This window comes from Propithecus coquereli, unplaced genomic scaffold (genome assembly GCF_000956105.1).
Source record: "Propithecus coquereli isolate 6110/MARCELLA unplaced genomic scaffold, Pcoq_1.0 Scaffold235, whole genome shotgun sequence".
In the NCBI taxonomy this organism is placed as follows: Eukaryota; Metazoa; Chordata; class Mammalia; order Primates; family Indriidae; genus Propithecus; species Propithecus coquereli.
In genome coordinates, this window is record NW_012147897.1 from 2,821,948 (window position 1) to 2,839,975 (window position 18,028).

Here is an 18,028-nt window from a genome sequence, read left to right on the forward strand (position 1 = left end):
CCCTGCCCAGGGTGTTAGGTACAGACTTGGGCTTTCATGCTTGACAGAAGTGGAAGTCTCCGGAGGGTTTTGAGCAGGAGAGTAGCATGATCTGAACGGTGAGCCACCATGCCCGGCCTATGTTTATGTGTATTTTACACAGTAAGAAAACTAGAAAAAAATAAAAATAAAGGTGGAAAGAAACAATGAAGACCGGGTGTGGTAGCTTATGCCTACAATCCTAGCAATTTGGGAGGTTTAGGTGGGAGAATCACTTGAGGTCAGGAGTTCGAGACCAGCCTGAACCAGAGCGAGACCCCCGTCTCTACAAAAAAATTAGAAAAATTATCCAGGCGGGGTGGCTTGCTCCTATTGTCCCAGCTATAGGGAGGCTGAGGCAGGAGGATGCAGCGAGATGCAGTGAGCTAGGATGCTGGGGGACAGAGCAATACTCTGTCTCAAAACAAACAAAAAGAAACAATGAAAAAAAAAAAAAACCCTGGCACTATCAGTTACCTCTAGAGAGGGAAAGTGGGTTACCGAGGGACAGGGCTAGAAGGGAGATTTTTGAGATTTAAAATTTTGAACCAGGTGAGTGTTTGTTGTATTCAAAAATAAATAAAAATTTAAAATAATGATCTTATATAACTATTATGTTATAAAAATCAAATGACACTATAAGGAATATGGTAGCAGTTTGAAAACTGTAAAGTGTTATAAAAATGCAAATCAATATTTCAAGAAAGGTAAGTAAACCTAGTACAAATGAGGAAGTATGGACAAAAAAAAACCAAACTGGATCCCCATCTCTCACCTCTTACAAGAATCAATTCAAGATGGATAACAGACTTAAACCTAAGGCATGAAACCTTAAGAATCCTAGAAGATGTAGGGAAGACCCTTTCAGACATCGGCGTAGGCAAAGAATTTTTGAAGAACACCCCCAAAGCAATCACAGCAGCAACAAAAATAAATAAATGGGACCTGATCAAATTAAAAAGCTTTTGCACTATCATTAGAGCAAATAGACAGCCTACAGAATGGGAGAAAATATTTGCTCTCTACACATCTGATAAAGGGCTGATAACAAGAATCTATCTAGAACTTAAAAAAATCAACAAGAAAAAATCAAACAACCCCATCAATAAATAGGCAAAGGAGATGAACAGAAACTTTTCAAAAGAAGACAAAATAATGGCCAGCAAACATATAAAAAAATGCTCAACATCTCTAACCATTAGAGAAATGCAAATCAAAACCACAATGAGATATGGCCTAACCCCAGCGAGATTGGCCTTTATCAAAAAATCCCAAAACAACAAATGCTGGCGAGGATGTGGAGAGACAGGAACACTCTTACACTGCTGGTGGGACTGCAAATTAGCACAACCTTTGTGGAAAAGAATTTGGAGATACCTCAAAAAGCTAAAAATAGAAATACCATTAGATCCAGCAATAGCACTATTAGGCATCTACCCAAAAGAACAAAAGACATTCTATAATAAAGACATCTGCACCTGAATGTTTATGGAAGCACAATTCACTATTGCAAGGATGTGGAAACAACCCAAGTGCCCATCAATTCATGAGTAGATTAATAAAATTTGGTATATGTATACAATGGAATATTACTCAATTATAAGAAAGGACAGTGATCTAGCATCTCTTATATTTTCCTGGATAGAGCTTGAGCCCATCCTCCGAAGTGAGATATCACGAGAATGGAAGAATAGGATCCACGTGTACTCGCCATCAAATTGGCACTCGCTGATCAACACTGTGGTGCTCACACGGTAGTAATATTCTTCAGGGATCGGGGGGGTTGGAGGTGGGTAAACTCACAACTAATGGACGTGGTAAGCGTTGTAGGGGGGAAAAGGCACGCCTCAAATCATGGTTTGGGTGTAGCAAAGTCATAACATGTAATCAAAATGTTTGTACCCCCTTAATATCCTGAGATAAATAAATAAATAAAAAGCATGGCTATGTAAATAAAAGAATGGCCAAAAGCCTTACGTTGTGTGGCTCTTGTTCTGATTTATAAACAAACGTCAGCATACAGAAAATGATTTGGAAAAGGCTATGATATAATTCTCATTATAATCTTTCATTATCATTCTCATTATAATCTCAGGCCATTCATAATTGTAATGTGCCTGTGTTTATCCCCAAGTATTATAAAAGAAAACAGCCCTGGTACAGAAAATTTTAAAAATAACATGAACTTTAAAATGTTGTAGAGGGAGAATTTTAAGTAAAAATTGGTCTGATCATGATGGAATAACTTGGATCAGACTACCTTCCTGTAGTCTGGAAACTGTAAAAGTTGAACAAAATACATTTTTAAAACTGTCAGCATTAAAGAACAACAATGTACATTGATCTGAAAGGACTATGAGACCTGTGAGAAGGGAAATACACCTAGGTAAGCTCTACATTAAAACTGACTTTTTTTCCTCAGGGCATTTGTTGAATCATGGCACAAAGAAATAGGATATAAACAAAGTGACATTCTTGTTAGACTGTGGAGACAGAGATTGGAGTTCAGCAATGCCAAAAGAGCAGGAACTTGGGAGGCAAAGATCTGGAACTTGCAGAAAAACAAGTCCAAAAATCTGTATGCAATTTCCCCTTGAGTTAAGTAATTGACTTCTAAAAGGCATGTGCTTGGTGAAATTCCAACAAATCCAGTAGAGAACAGTAGCTTAGTGGCTAATGACCGAGAGAGATCAGAGGATCAGAGCAGATACACAATGTTGAGAAGACAAAAGTTAGAGTTCATGTTAAAGCAGAAGGGTCTTGGTAAGCATCCTACAATTTCAGTTAAAACCCTGGGAATAAGTAAAACAGACCAGCCCTAAAAAGCCTAAAATCAGACCCTAACAGGATCAAGGTGATCTAATAGCATGCTATCTGCCCGCCAGAAGAAAACTTAACCGTCTTTGGAAACAACATGTTCCAGAGCCTCTACAATTTTTATCCACAATGTCCAACACTGTGAGGCATATTAAAACAGCAGACTGAAAACAGCAGACTGAAAACTAAGAAAAACAGCAGATAATAAAAATAAATGTATAGTGATTCAGATAATAAAATTATAAAACAGAGATTAGGAGTAACATGTTTAAGAGGATAAAGGAAAAACATGAAGAATTATATCAGAAACACAGAATATAATTTTAAAAAGTCAGATACAAATCGTAGAACTAAAAAATATATTAAGATTCCAAAAGATGAGTTTTAAAATCAGTAGAAAAGAGTATTAATGAACTACTAGATAGAGCGATATAAAATATTCAGATTGAAGTACAGAGAGAAAAAAGGGTGGAAATAGATAAAATGCAGAAAAAATACAAAAGACATATGGACAGAGTCAAAAGGTCTAACAGCACAAAAATCATAACTGGGAGGTAGATGGAATTATCCTGTTGAAAGATTTTTATATTGTTCATGGGGTGGTAAAATACTAATTCAAGGTAAACCATAATAAATTAATTGGGTCAAAGTTTGGGGAATAGTAAAATTACCAATTGAAGGTAATATAATAAGTTAGGGAGGCATATTGGAATCCCAAGGGTAATTACTAAAAGAATAATATAGAATTATAAAATTAAGAGGCTAACAGTGGAGGAAAAATTAATAATAAAAAATAAAAGACTGCAAAAAAATACAATATTGCTCAATATCACTAATTGTCAGGGAAATACAAATCAAAACCACAATAAAATATTACCTCATACCTGTTAGTATGGTTATTTAAAAAAAAATTTAAAATGTGGCAAGGTTGTAGAAAAATTGGAACCTTTGTATATTGTTGGTGGGATTGCAAAATGATGCAGCTATTATGGAAAGGAATTCTGGTCATTTTACTGAAACCTTTGGGAAGATGGAAAATTTGGATGGCTATCTGTAAGATTTATAAATCTGACAGTTTGGGGGCCACCATTTGGAGAGAATTGGAAATGAATGAAGTCACGGAGAAAAGCAAAGCTAACAGATGTTCTAAATTCTAACACCATCATTTCAGCCCTATGCCTGAAGTTCTGGAATTTTCAGTTACATAAGCTGACACATTCTCTTCTTGGCTTAAGCCAATTTGAAGTGGGTTTTTGTCATTTGCAATGTCAGAGTCCTGACAGGTATGCCCCATATGTACTCAATGTTTAACAATTGCTTAGATGGAACATAAACAGCATTATTATCAGCTATAGTATAAAACAAGCTAATTCACAGATATGAGGACTTATCAAATCTCAACAAACATTGCCTAGGAATGTTGGCTAAATTCAGCTCTGAGAGCCATGCCACCAAGGGAAGACAAAAGCACCAGAGGTAGTTAAATGCTTTTAAAATATTATAATATTGAGAAAGGTAAAACTTTCCAGTAATTCAACTAGAGATTTGGTAAATGCACTGAAAATTTTAAATGCTAGGAAGTTATACTAGTATTAATTCTCTGCCTCTACCTTCCACGCAATTTCTGCACTATCAGAAACGCACATACACACCACACAAACATTTTCTTCCAACTCAAAACCATTGGTCATTGGTCACATTTAGTCACCATGTTTGCTTTGAAAGAAATATTTTTTGGCAAAGATAAAACATAGGCATTCTTAAAACAAATGTGTTTAAAGCAACTGATATTAGGCAAATGCTCTAAAAAAATTTTACATATACACGCATGTACTTTTTTTTTTTTTTTTTGAGACAGAGTCTTGCTCTGTTGCCCCATGTAGAGTTCAGTGGTGTCATCACAGCTCACTGCAACCTCAAACTCATGGGCTCAAGCGATCCTCCCACCTCAGCCTCCCAGAGTGTTAGGATTACAGGCGTTGAGCCACTGCTACCAGACCACATATACCTTTAATATATTGATTCCATGCTATTGAAATCATCTTTGGTAAACAGGGAAGATTAGGGTTTTTTAGTTTTTATTCGTAAAACAGTTCTGAAAATCCAAAAGACAATTAGAATCAAAACACTGGATGGCTTCTAAAATATTATTTTTTTATATAATTACTTTAATATTTTCTAAAGTATTAATGCTTCCACAAGAAAACATTAATTATTTATTAGGTATCATGGAAATCTTCATTTCTATAACTCTATTTGCAAAAGGACACAATTCAATCATCTACTTTTGACAGCAAATACTTTTTTAAAAAAAAAATCACATTAAACAATGACATTTTCCTATGAACTTTTTATTTCTGTATAATCAAAGAAATAGGTCTATTTGAAAACATTTACTCATGAGGAACCTATATAATTAAACTTTCGACTCCATTGGGTTGTGTTTTTTGTTTTTGTTTTTGTTTTTTTTTTTTTTTTTGAGATACAGTCTCGCTCTGTTGCCTGGGCTAGAGTGCCATGGCATCAGCCTACCTCACAGCAACCTCAAACTCCTGGGGTCAAGCAATTCTCCTGCCTCAGACTCCTAAGTAGCTGGGACTACAGGCCTGCACCACCACACCCAGCTAATTTCTTCTACTTTTAGTTGTCCAGCTAATTTCATTCTATTTTTAATAGTGCCAGGGTCTTACTCTTACTGAGGCTGGTCTCAAACTCCTGACTACAAGTGATCCTCCTGCTTTGGCCTCCCAGAGTGCTAGGATTATAGGTGTGAGCCACCATGTCCGGCCTCCATTGGGTTTTCTTTTTTTTTTTTTTTGAGACAGAGTCTCACTCTTTCTGCCCAGGCTAGAGTGCCATGGCGTCAGCCTAGCTCACAGCAACCTCAAACTCCTGGGCTCAAGCGATCCTTCTGCCTCAGCCTCCCGAGTGGCTGGGACTACAGGCATGTGCCACTATGCCCGGCTAATTTTTTCTCTATATATTTTTAATTGTCTAGCCAATTTATTTTCTATTTTTAGTAGAGACGGGGTCTCGCTCTTGCTCAGGCTGGTTTCGAACTCCTGAGCTCAAACAATCCGCCCGCCTCGGCCTCCCAGAGAGCTAGGATTACAAGCGTGAGCCACCACGCCCAGCCTCTCCATTGGGTTTTTAACAATAAGTGTATTACCTTGGTCAAAATGTGTCAACTTCCTTTAAATTATTATGTAAATGGATCAAGTTGAAACTGAGAAGTTAATGTAATTCTTCTTTTTCAAGAATTAGTGGGATTAATAACATTGTAACTATTTTAATATAAACCAAACTATACAAAAATTGTGAAACTAAGATCTGTTTACTTGAGTTAAGCTGAAAAGCATTATTTCTAAGAAGTGTTTACTAAGCTTTCCAAACATCCATAGATTCAACTTAAATCACTTTTATCAGTTAGTAAAATACAGTAGTTAATGGAAACATGTTAAGATCAGAAAATCCTAGTAAAATGTCAACCAGAAGAAACATTTGTGATGCTCAAAGTTTTAAATACAATTTAGCATAATCTTGCAGGTTACAAATGTAGTACTGACATATTAAATGCATATAAAAAAAAAAATAGAAACAATACCCTTTTTAGTTGCTGTTCTTTTAAGCTTCTCACTGTCCTTGCAGGCTCAGAAATGAAGTTTTTATAGTTTTCACATATATTGATCCGAGACTGGGCTACCTGCATCGTTCCCTCGAGAAAGGATTTCCAAACAGGATACATGCTCCTAAATTCAAAGAGGGATAGAAAAGGATTAGGCAGGGAACGGGAAGAAAAAGTTGGCTAACCTTTTCCTCACTGGCTAACACTGACAGAATAAATGACTTCTTTATAACTGTAAATGTATTTAGACTGGCTTATAGGCAGTATCAGCACATGTAAGAAAAAGCATGGCATATACTCTATTCCTCTATAGCTCAACAATAGGGAGTTTTGATTCATTAGCCATTACTAATAATGGAACAGAGGGATACAAGAATTACAATTCTAGACAAAGCTAACACTATAAAAATTAGTGAATATTTCAGACTCTTCAAGCCTTTCGTGGTCACAGGGTCATCATTATGAATATCAAGTTTTATTACTTCATTAAGCTATTTCCTAATTTTACAAATGAGGTAACTGAGGCTCAGAGAGATTTAGATAATCATTCTAGGTCAAACAAGAATGTAGCAGTATTGACATACAAGACAAAAGCTGAGTACCTCTGGAGTATTAATAAATTCTCTTTCAAATAAATCATATTTTTACATAAACTGATGTGGCTGGAAAAATATATCATGAACAATTGCTTCTGTGCTTGAGAAGTCTGTTTTGTCTAACAAAAAAAAAAATCTATAATTTATTGCTTTACCTCTGTCTCTCTCTCGTAACAATCCTTAGCCAGCATCACATTGTGCCTTGGTGTCATTCCAAGCAAATCCCATCACCTTTGCTTGATAAATGTGTTCACCAATCTCTTGGTAAAGTCAAAACATTATTCATTCTTTGCTTTTTCTAGCCAATTTCCTTTACAAATTTCTCTCCTATGTTGGTAAGTGCCTTAGCCAATCCCAACATGCTCTTATACTAGTTATAAAACACATTTTATAACAATGGAAATTACTTTGTTTTTAAAAAAGAGTACTTACAGTAAATTTTTGATAGATTACAATATTCATCTCCTGAGATTTCCCTTCTGTTCATATGGATTTTCTACTATAGCAATGTATAAGACAATATGCTACATAAAATTCTAACTGTGGATTAACAACTGAGAGCGTAAAAACAAGAAAAAGACAAATTGCCTGGGTCCTTATCCTAGTTAGAAGTGAAAAAAAAAACAAAAAAACAAAACTTGACAAACTATAGTTTTCAACCAAGGAGTCTAATGAATTAGGTCATATACCAAATGTATCTGTTTGGATGGAAATATTTATTTAGGCAGAGGTGGGCCGGGCATGGTGGCTCAGGCCTATAATCCTAGCATTGTGGGAGGATCACTTGAGCCCAGGAGTTCAAGACCAGCCAGGGCAACATAGCAAGACCCTGTTTCTACAAAAAACAGAAAACTTAGCCAGGTGTGGTGGCATATACCTGTAGTCCGAGCTACTTGAGAAGGCTAAGGCTGGGGCAACAGAACAAGACTCTGTCTCTAACTAACAAACTAAGTAACTAACTTAGGCAAAGGTGTATCACCATCCTTTTGGAAAGATTCAGCATAAACTATCAGCATAAAAGCACCAGACTTAAGACTTAAGTCTTAGACTTAAGACTTAGAACTAAGAACAGCAAAATTAATGCCCTCCCTGGCCTTACAGTATGACAACCAACGGAACGTCCTTACGTCAACTCACCACAGGCCCTCCTAAGCAGTCCAAATAAATTTTCTCAGAAAATGCACTGACAGAAAAATTTAGTACTATGCTTTCTAACTATTAATTTATACTTAATGAAATCATACTAAAAATGAAAAAGAATCATTATGAATTGTGATGGAAGGAGGAACCCTCCATTCACATTCTTCCCTATACCCCTTTAACTGCTGCTTACCCTTTAAATCTCAGCTTAAATGTAACCTCCTTTGGGAAGTCTTTCATGATTACCACCAAGCCAACCCCCAGACTCAATCGAGTTGCTCTTTGTTATTAGTTCATGGCTCCAGCACTTTTCCTTCAATTGTAAAACAATTTTTTTTTTTTTTTTTTTTTGAGACAGAGTCTTGCTTTGTTGCCCCAGGTAGAGTGCAGTAGTGTCATTACAGCTCACTGCAACCTCAAACTCATGGGCTGAAGCGAGGCTCGAGCCATGATGTTGGGCTAATTTTTCTATTTTTAGTTGAGATGGGGTCTCACTCTTGCTCAGGCTGGTCTTGAACTCCTGAGCTCAAGCAGTCCTCCCACCTCAGCCTCCCAGAGTTCTAGGATTACAGGCGTAAACCACTGCAACCTGACCAAATTATAAATATTTTTATGTGATTTAGTTAATATCTATCCCTCTCACTATAGTGAAAACTCCATAAAGGCAGGGATGTATGTCTTGCTATTATATTCCCAGGGACCAGTAAGTATAGAATGATTACAATAATTCATGTTGAATAAATGAATGAATCGATGAATGTACAAATTATGAAGACTGTACAATAAAAAGATAAATCCCTTCAATAAAAAGAGAGTTTAAAAAGAGACCTTTAGAGATTAGCTGGTTTATATATAGCAGGCAAAAATATCCTGAACAATGAGGTACTGTGACAAGCACAGAATTTAGCTACCAGTCAGAAGACCAAGGTTCCAGTTCTAGTTTAACCAATATAATTATATGTAGCACACCTCACTATACTTTCATTTCCTCAACTAGGGAAATAACAAAAATACCTGCACCATGTATCTTACAGGGTTATTTTAACAATTAAACACAAAAGATGTGAAAACTCTTAGTACACAGATTCTTTTAAATGAAAAAATGGTAACAGTAGCAGAATTGTGACAGAAATAGAAATACTTCTTGTTAACATAATGGTGGTGGTTTCAATGGTAGTGATGTTTCCATTCTGATTAAGAAAAATAGTCATGGGTCACAGAGTGATTTTTAAAAGAATTTTACTTCATCAGGTTTTACATGAAGCAATTCTGAAGGATAAGGAAAGGTATCAAGCATGTATGGTATTTTGCTATTCTGCTCAGTTCAGGAAATGAGGCTAAAAATTATAAAAGAAAGAAAGGAGATTCTTTTAAGAACCTATCACATGGCAGGCACTACGTTCCGTATTTTACATTTATCCCATCATTCAATCCTCACCACAACTTTCTAATAGCTATTATATTCTAATAGATATTATCCCCATTTTACAAAGGAGAAAAGTGAGGCTCAAAAAGGTTGTGAAATTTTCCTAAGGCTATTCACTAGGAAATAGCACCTCCATGGTCATAACCTAGACTTTGCCATTACTAATAACTACTGCTCTGCTCTTATGCCAACTTCAATAATCCCTGACCAACACCTCCTAATTCCACTCATACCCTTTAGAAATGTGACTCCAACAATTACTCAACATTATAAGAACCCACAATCCATTTGATTCTACCCCCTTTCTACTGTCTCTCACCTCTCTTACCATCTCCCTTCTCAGCTCCTTTCCCAGCCTAGGATTCATGGTCTATCACAATCATTCCTTTTGGTATACCTTTATTACCGTTGCCTCCTCTCTTTCCATCTTTATAACCTACAAGCTCCTACCTTGGTTAAATCCAAAACTCTGTTTACACCATACCAAGGTCTGTGTGAGAATGTGACTGGAGAAAAAGATAATCATTTTGCCTGGTCTCACTTTAAATTGATGTCAAATAAATTCTAGTAATCACTTAGTGCTGCTACCCAGTAATCATATTATAGTTCCTTAATCCAGCAGTCCCCACCCTTTTTGGCACCAGGGACCAGTTTCATGGAACACAATTTTCCACGGACTGGAGATGGTGGGGGATGGTTTTGGGATGATTCAAGTGCATTACGTTTATTGTGTACTTTATTTCTATTATGATTACATTGTACTATATAATGAAATAATTATACAACTGACCATAATGCAGAATCTAATGCCACTGTTGATCTGACAGGAGGCAGAGCTTAGGCGGAGATGCAAGCAATAAGAAGTGGTTGTAAATATAGATGAAGCTTTGCTTGCTTGCCCACTGCTCACTTCCTGCTGTGTGGCCTGGTTCCTAACAGGCCATGGACTGGTACCACAGCCCGAGGGTTGGGGACTGCAGCCTTAATCCATCTATTCTCCTACTCTTCTACACAATTATTTCCCAATTTATCCTCTCTTCTCAAATGTCTAATATTATCATACTTTCAGCTGACAATGAAGCTACCAGAAGGCAATGCCCACATGTTCCCACCACATCTACCAATCTCCTTATCTCTGCACCCATACATTCTGCCATCCCTCCTATTACTTGCATGAACTACCCACGCTCCCATGCTCTATAGGCCAATCCTTCAACATTTGCACTACATTATATAACCTCTCACTCAAGAATGTCAATCCAGTAATCTCCTACAATGTCAATTTTTCCCTCTCTACTGGATCATTCTCATGAGCAAATAAATATGCTATATCTCCATTTTAAAAAAATACAGCTCTCCATCAACTCCCCATTTCTCCCACTACCACCCTAATATCTGCCCCCTTTCATAGAAAAACTCCTTCAAAGAATTGTCTCAAATTACTGTTTCCACATTTTTTCCTCCTGGTCTCTCTTGATCCATTCAAATCAGACTTTAGTTATCTACTACTCTTTTGAAATTGCTTGCCAAGGTCAAAGATCTCCCTATGGCTAATCCCAATAGTTAATTCAAGTCTTGATCCTATTATTCAACACAGCAGCAGGACTGACCTAGTTAACCCTTCTTGAACTGCTTTCTTCACTTGGCTTCCAGGACATCACTCTCCCTTGGTCTGCTCCTACCTTTACTGTTTCCTCTTCATCTCATTGGCCTGTAAATGCTGAAGTGCCCGAGGGTCAGATCCCAGGCTTCTTCTCTTCTCTAACTACACTCTCTTTTTAGATGAACTCATCCATTCTCATTGCTTTAAAGACTACCAACATGCTGACTACTCCCAAACTTCTAATTTCTGCCCAGATATCTTCCCTGACCCCCAACTGCCTATTTAACATATCCAACTTGGGTATTTAGTAGGCATCATAAACCCAACATGTTCAAAACAAAATCTTTGATTTCCCTAAAATATGTTCTGTCAATCTAGTTGATCTCATTAACAGTTATTCAAACCTTCTAGTTGCTCAAGCCAAAAACCCTAGAATCATCATTGATTCCCCCTTTTTCTCTCACATCCCACATCTGCTCCATCAAGAATCCCCCTTGCCAGACTTATAAAATATCATGGAATCCGATTACTGCCTATATCCCCCATTGTGACCACCATGTTTAGAGCCACTATCATACGTTGTGCTTGGACTATTCCAAATGTCTCTTAGCTGCCCTCTGTTTCTGCCCTGTTCCCCCTAATGTCTATGCTCTACATAGTACAGTGATTGCAATGTCACTGCTCCCTGGCACTCTGCATTCTCCTTACTATGGTTACCGGTCCTTATCACCAACTGACATACATGTTTAAATACTTACTTGTTTATTGTCTGTCTTCCCTCACTAGAATGTAGGCTCCATGCAGCAAAAGCTTTGTTTTATTAATATTTACCACTATATACACAGCACCTAGAGCACTATATACATAGCACCTAGTATAGCATAGCAGACACTCAATAAATATGTACTGGAGGAGGTGGGGGGAATAATGGAGCCTCAGTTTGAACTCAGATTTGTCTGGCTCCCAAACCTCTGCTCTTCTGCTGACATAGATTGCTCTTCATCTCAGTTAACAATGCCAAACATAAAAAAGGGTCTCTTCATTCTGATAAAGGTATATCAAGATTTATGCATCCTAAGTTCTTCGTATACATCCTACATGATTTTTGTCTGATACCTTCTGTACCATTATTTTCTTATCTTTTTTGTTAAACTGATTTACCTTTTAAACTAAAATATATGTACCTTACAACCTTATATTACTATTCTAAATGAAAAACAAGCAACATTTGCCATTATAACGTTATAACTAGTACAATACAAAAAAAAATTCATCCATACACCACCAAAGATCATGCTGTGAACTATTTCTTGTATGGATATCCTACTGGAAAACAGAAAACTTCTAACAGAAAGAATTTTTCATCAAGAAATAAACCAACAAATTATTAACTGTTAAAATCTTAACTGTGGTAGTGATCACACAAATCTACAAATGGTAAAACTACATAGAATTTAACATGCACACATATACATACATACAAATGAGTGCATATAAAACTCATGAATTCTGAATTAGATTGGTGGGCTGTATCATTATCAATTTCCTAGTTGTGAGATTGAACTATAGTTAGGGAAGATGTTACCACTAAGGAAACTGGGTGGGTGAAGAATATAAGAACAGTCTTTATTTATTTATTTATTTATTTTGAGACAGGGTCTTACTCTGTCACCAACGCTGGAGCGCAGTGGCACGATCATTGTTCACTGAAGCCTCGAACTCCTGGGCTCAAGCAATTCTACTGCTTCAGTCTCCCAAGTACCTAGGACTATAGGCACACAGCACCACACGAAACTAATTTTTCTATTTTTTGTAGATATGAGGTCTCACTATGTTGCCCAGGCTGGTCTCCAACTTCTGGCCTCAAGTGATCCTCCTATCTCTTTGTATTATTTCTTATAACTGCCTGTGAAACTACAATCATCTCATATAAAAAGGTTTTTTTTAAATGTAACAAATAAAATTGCAGATCTTCCCTAGTCCTAGAAATATAGCTTCCTGCTAGCACTGTACCTCAAGAAGACTCTAAAAAATCTGATAAATTCATTATCTAAGATTAATTTAAGCCAAGTGTGGTGGCTCATACATGTAATCCCAGCACTTTGGAAGGCGGAGGCAGGACAATCTCTTGAGGCCAGGAGCTCAAGATCAACCTGGGCAACATAGCGAGACTCTGTCTTTACAGGCGTGGTGACATGTGCCTATAGATCTGGCTACTTGGGAGGATGAGATAAGAGGATGGCTTGAGTCCAGGAGTTTGAGGCTGTAGAGAGCTGTGATGGTGTCACTGTAGTCCAGTCTAGCCAATACAGCCAGATCCTGTCTCTAAATTAAAAAAAAAAAAAAATTTATATAGCAACTGATAACAAGGAGAAAGTATAGTGTTTTAGTAAGCAAGTGTTCATATATTATTGTTCCTGATGGTAGGAAGGGAGAATATCCTAAGCCCAGGTAACAGAAGTAAAGGCAGGGAAGATTGATTTCACTATAGTTGAGGTGTGATGAGAGCTGAAATACAACTGCAGCTGCAGTGCCCAAGGGTTGGGGACCAAGGATGAAAGGAAGAGAAACGGACATAGATGAGGAGAGAAAGGTCATTTGAGGCCAGGTTTCTTCATGACTTTGAGTATCATAAAAAGGAATTTAAATGTTATCCTGTTGGCAAGGAGAAACAACAGAAGATTTTCTAGCAGGAGAGTGACAATAGGCCTATTTTATAAAGATACAGTTTGTGGCATTGGAGCAAACAGAATTGTGAAAGAGAGCGATCACAAGCAGAGAAGCAGCTACTTAACATTCCAGATATGAGAAGAAAAGAGCTAGAAAGAAGTTGAAGTTGGGGGCAGCTGACTTGTTGTTTCCCAAGCTGAAAAGTTAATAAAAATGTATGATCATTACAAGTTTATAGATAATATTTAAAGACAGGAATATGGATAAGATTACTTAGAAGAGTTACTAAAGAACTGAGGGAACTTTAAGAAACACAGAAATAAAAACTTGTCCTCAGAGATTGATTTAAAAAAAAAAAAAAAGTCAAGAGAAAGTAGCATTACGGAAGTCTAGTTTCCAGGCAAATTAGGGTGGTTTAATGAAATTAAATAGTGCACATACCATCAGATTGGCAAACAATTTAAAAGACTGATCATATGCACTGTTAGTAACAAACAAAAAAGGAGCAGTTTTAAATCACATTAAAAGAAATATAAAATATTTCATTTTTCCTTTCTTTTTTTTTTTAGAGACATGGACCTTGGAGAATGATAGAAGAAATATGAAATATATTGATACAGTTTATGCAGATCAATTTCCAATATCAACATTTTAAATGTATAAACCCTTTGACCTAGGATTTCCCCCTCTGAGAATTTACCCAACAGATAATTTCATAATGTACAAAGATATACCTATGTGTGTTATTCACTGCAGCATTATTTGTAACAGTAATAAACTAAACAACTACAAATAGGGGAATGGATAATAAAAACATAGTTTGTCTAAACTATGGCACTGAACTAAAGCAGCCATTTAAAAAAATGGGGGGATCTGAACCTACTGGCATGAAAGGATGTCTAGAATAGACTTTTAGAGTGTGGGGGTGTTACAGAAGTATAGGTAAATAATAATTGCAGTTCTGTTAAAAACAGTAAACTGTGTATGTTCACGTATGAATTACACAGAAAAAAATATGAAAGAAAAGACCACATGCTTTTAATAGCAATTACTCTAGAGTAGTAGAACTCCGATAAGGCTGGATTTTATCCTCTTCTGTACTATTACCTACTTAATACAAAGCATGTAGTACTTGGATAAGATTTTTAAAACTACCGATGCAAATATAAATAGAAAAAATTAAATGGGAAATTTAAAATGACTAAAAGTACAATAAACTATGAATAAACAAAAAAATTGGCAATTGCCATCTCACCCTCAATCTTTCTATTATCTTTTTCCACAATGGCACCACCATCCTCTCAATTGCCTAAACTGAACAACCTGGGAGCCACTGTATAATTCTTCCTCTCCCTCCTCCTACCTCATTCTTTCAGTCAGTAAATATTTATCAAGTGTCTTCTATGTTTCAAGAGCTATTTCAGATAACGAGAAAACTGTTTATACATTTGTCTCAGAACAAATTTCACAAACAAAAAAACCTAAATTCTGCTCAATCAGTTGCAAGTCCTCTAGCTTCAGTCTCTGAAATCTCACCCACGACCTGATTTTTACTATAATTTCCACGGTTCAAATAAGAGATGATAAGGGATTAAATTCCTGCAATGCTATCCTTTCTGAATTTTTCCTCACACTCCTCTAATACACCTTCATACTATTACTAAAGTGAAGTTGATCATGTCATTCCTCTTGTGGGAATTCTACAATGCTTCTACTATCTTCCAAATGAGAAAATAAACCCCATAACATGAAAATTCCCATACGACACCTACCTGTATATCCTCCATCTCCACCACTCCACTTATCCTCCAAACCATACACTTTACACCAGCCATACTGAACTGCTCATTGTTATCGATACTCACATTTTCTCATGTTCCAGGCCTTTAAGATGTTACTTTGGCTTAGAATTCCTTTTACCAAACTGTCTGTCTGGCAAACTCCTGCACATTCTTTAAGATTCAGTTCTACAAGCCTCGGTTTTCTTCTATGGCCCCAAAGCACCTCTACTATGACCCAATACTGCAACTGTTTATAGTGGTTATCTCCTATATGCTCCTGAAGGTCAAATACCACATTTTCTAGTCTCTCTAATCCTAAAGTCTACTTTAACAGCTGGCATGCAGTAGGTATTTCATATACATCTCATGAATAAAGAAAGAATGAATGAGTGTTTAAATAGCTATGTGACCTTGAGTAAGGTGTATAACCTGAGATGCAGTTTCCTAGCATATAAAATGAGGATAATTATATCTACCTCACAGGGTTGTTTTGATAATCACGGGAGATGAGTTAAATTTCCTGGCATAGTGTCTGGCATATACTAAATACTTAGGAAATGTTGGCTTAAGACACTTTTTAAAATTAGGTTTTATAAGCTAGTCTGGGAGCATAGATTTATTATCCTTATTTCTTTGGTAACTTGAATCCTGAATTTCAAATAAACTTGGAATATAGCTTTCTATAAGTTGGATGCTTTTTCACTCCACAACAAGCAATCTCTTTCTTGGTCAGGCTGATTTCCTTATACCAGCAACACTGTACATATCATGCTCACTCTCACCTCAAAGTTTTGTTCAATGTCTTTTTTGCCTAGAATTTCACCTCTTCTCTCTTCACCCTTAGCTGAACTTTGTAGATATAGGAAAGTCCACAAGGAAATCTTATTTTTATTTCCTGTTTTGCTTTAATATTCTCTATTGTAATTATAGTGTTTTATTATTTGTAGCTATCATGCCACCTTCTAAACTATCAGTCTGCCACTGTGAAGAACTATTAGGGTTTCTTATATATCCTTCAGTTTTCTACCCCCATTGCCACATTCTTAAGAAATTCTCTAATGATGTCAGTCTTCACTGACAATTCAGTGGCTTGATTTCAACTCAGACTCCAAACCTTATACTTCAATACCGAGCTCTTAATTACCCTGGATTCTCTGCTATTGTTTCATGGGTATTAGTCTTAATTTCAACCATACAGTAAGCTCTGAGGTCTTTCTCTTCTGGATCCCCAACACTAAGGACAACCCTAAATACAAAAGACAATAAATACTTTCAAATTAACCTCAAAAAAGACATCACATTCTAAATAAAATTACACTTTTAAGATATTAGGTCATTGAGGATGCAAGTTGTATTACGTTGTCATCTACCTTCTTTAAATTAGTAAGTGGGATATTATCTAGCCAACTTCTGGATACCTTGTTTATACACACACACAAACACATTTCTAAAGTAAGTATTGTGCTAAAGGTATGCTCTTTTTCTTAAAATATTTTACTTAGAAACTTGTTGCACTAATGCGTTTCATTGTAGGTCACTCAGAAAACAATTTGTGTTCCATTGTCATCTATATTCTTTGAATTCTATATGTAGGTAATAATTAGATAATCTTGGCTTAAACACAGAAAATGATTTATTTTATATAGATTATCTACATGTTATGAAACATTAAAAATTTTGATAACTTTGATACTATTACATAGCAGAGCAAAGAAGTAATTCTTTTAAAAATGAGGGTATTACATTTTATGTGACATGGCTCTGACATGGTTCATTTTTAAAGAAAACAGGCAAAACTACTTAGTAAGTTACCTGTAATCATTCCGATCATCAGCTTTTACTCCAGGCCAATCTCTCTTCAGGTATTGACTAGCCAACTTCTGGATACCCTGTTAAAAAATGCATATTTTTTTCTAAAGTAAGTATTGTGCTGTAAAGGAATCTCTTTTCCTTAAAATGTATTACTAAGAAAATCCCGTTTTTCCAAATTTAAATTTAATTCCGAAGTAAAGAACCGATGATAAATAGAACACTACAACTTTCTTTCATTATTGTCCAGTTTCCATTTTTAGGAAAAGAGTAAGTATAAAGATGAGAAAATTGAAACTTAATTGATATATCTTTCACTTCACCAAACTATTTGACTAGCCATAAAAACAAACTGCCTCTGACATGTCACAGGGAACACAGCTGCCCATCTCCACAGAGTTCTGCTTACACAGCTTGAAATCTCAGTTTCCCACTATTTCTCAGCTGTGGTACATACTGCATTTATAAATCCCAGCAGCCAAACTCTTACATACCAGGAAAGTTAAAAAACATATTCAGTTTGGAGCAGACAAATATACACTG

The 18,028-nt window shown here is 36.2% G+C and overlaps 1 protein-coding gene across 1 annotated transcript in view; it reads right to left on the reverse strand.

Moving 5' to 3' along the window:
* FCHSD2 (FCH and double SH3 domains 2) overlaps window positions 1–17,562 on the reverse strand; it is a 143,417-nt gene extending 125,855 nt beyond the window's left edge. Inside the window, exons 1-2 of the mRNA XM_012645745.1 lie at window positions 17,489–17,562; window positions 6,440–6,584 (exon numbers count right to left, since the gene is read on the reverse strand). Coding sequence (XP_012501199.1) covers window positions 6,440–6,580 — 141 coding nt within the window. The 5' untranslated portion in view covers window positions 6,581–6,584; window positions 17,489–17,562. The remainder of the gene's footprint in view (window positions 1–6,439; window positions 6,585–17,488) is intronic.
* Window positions 17,563–18,028: the final 466 nt, after the last annotated feature.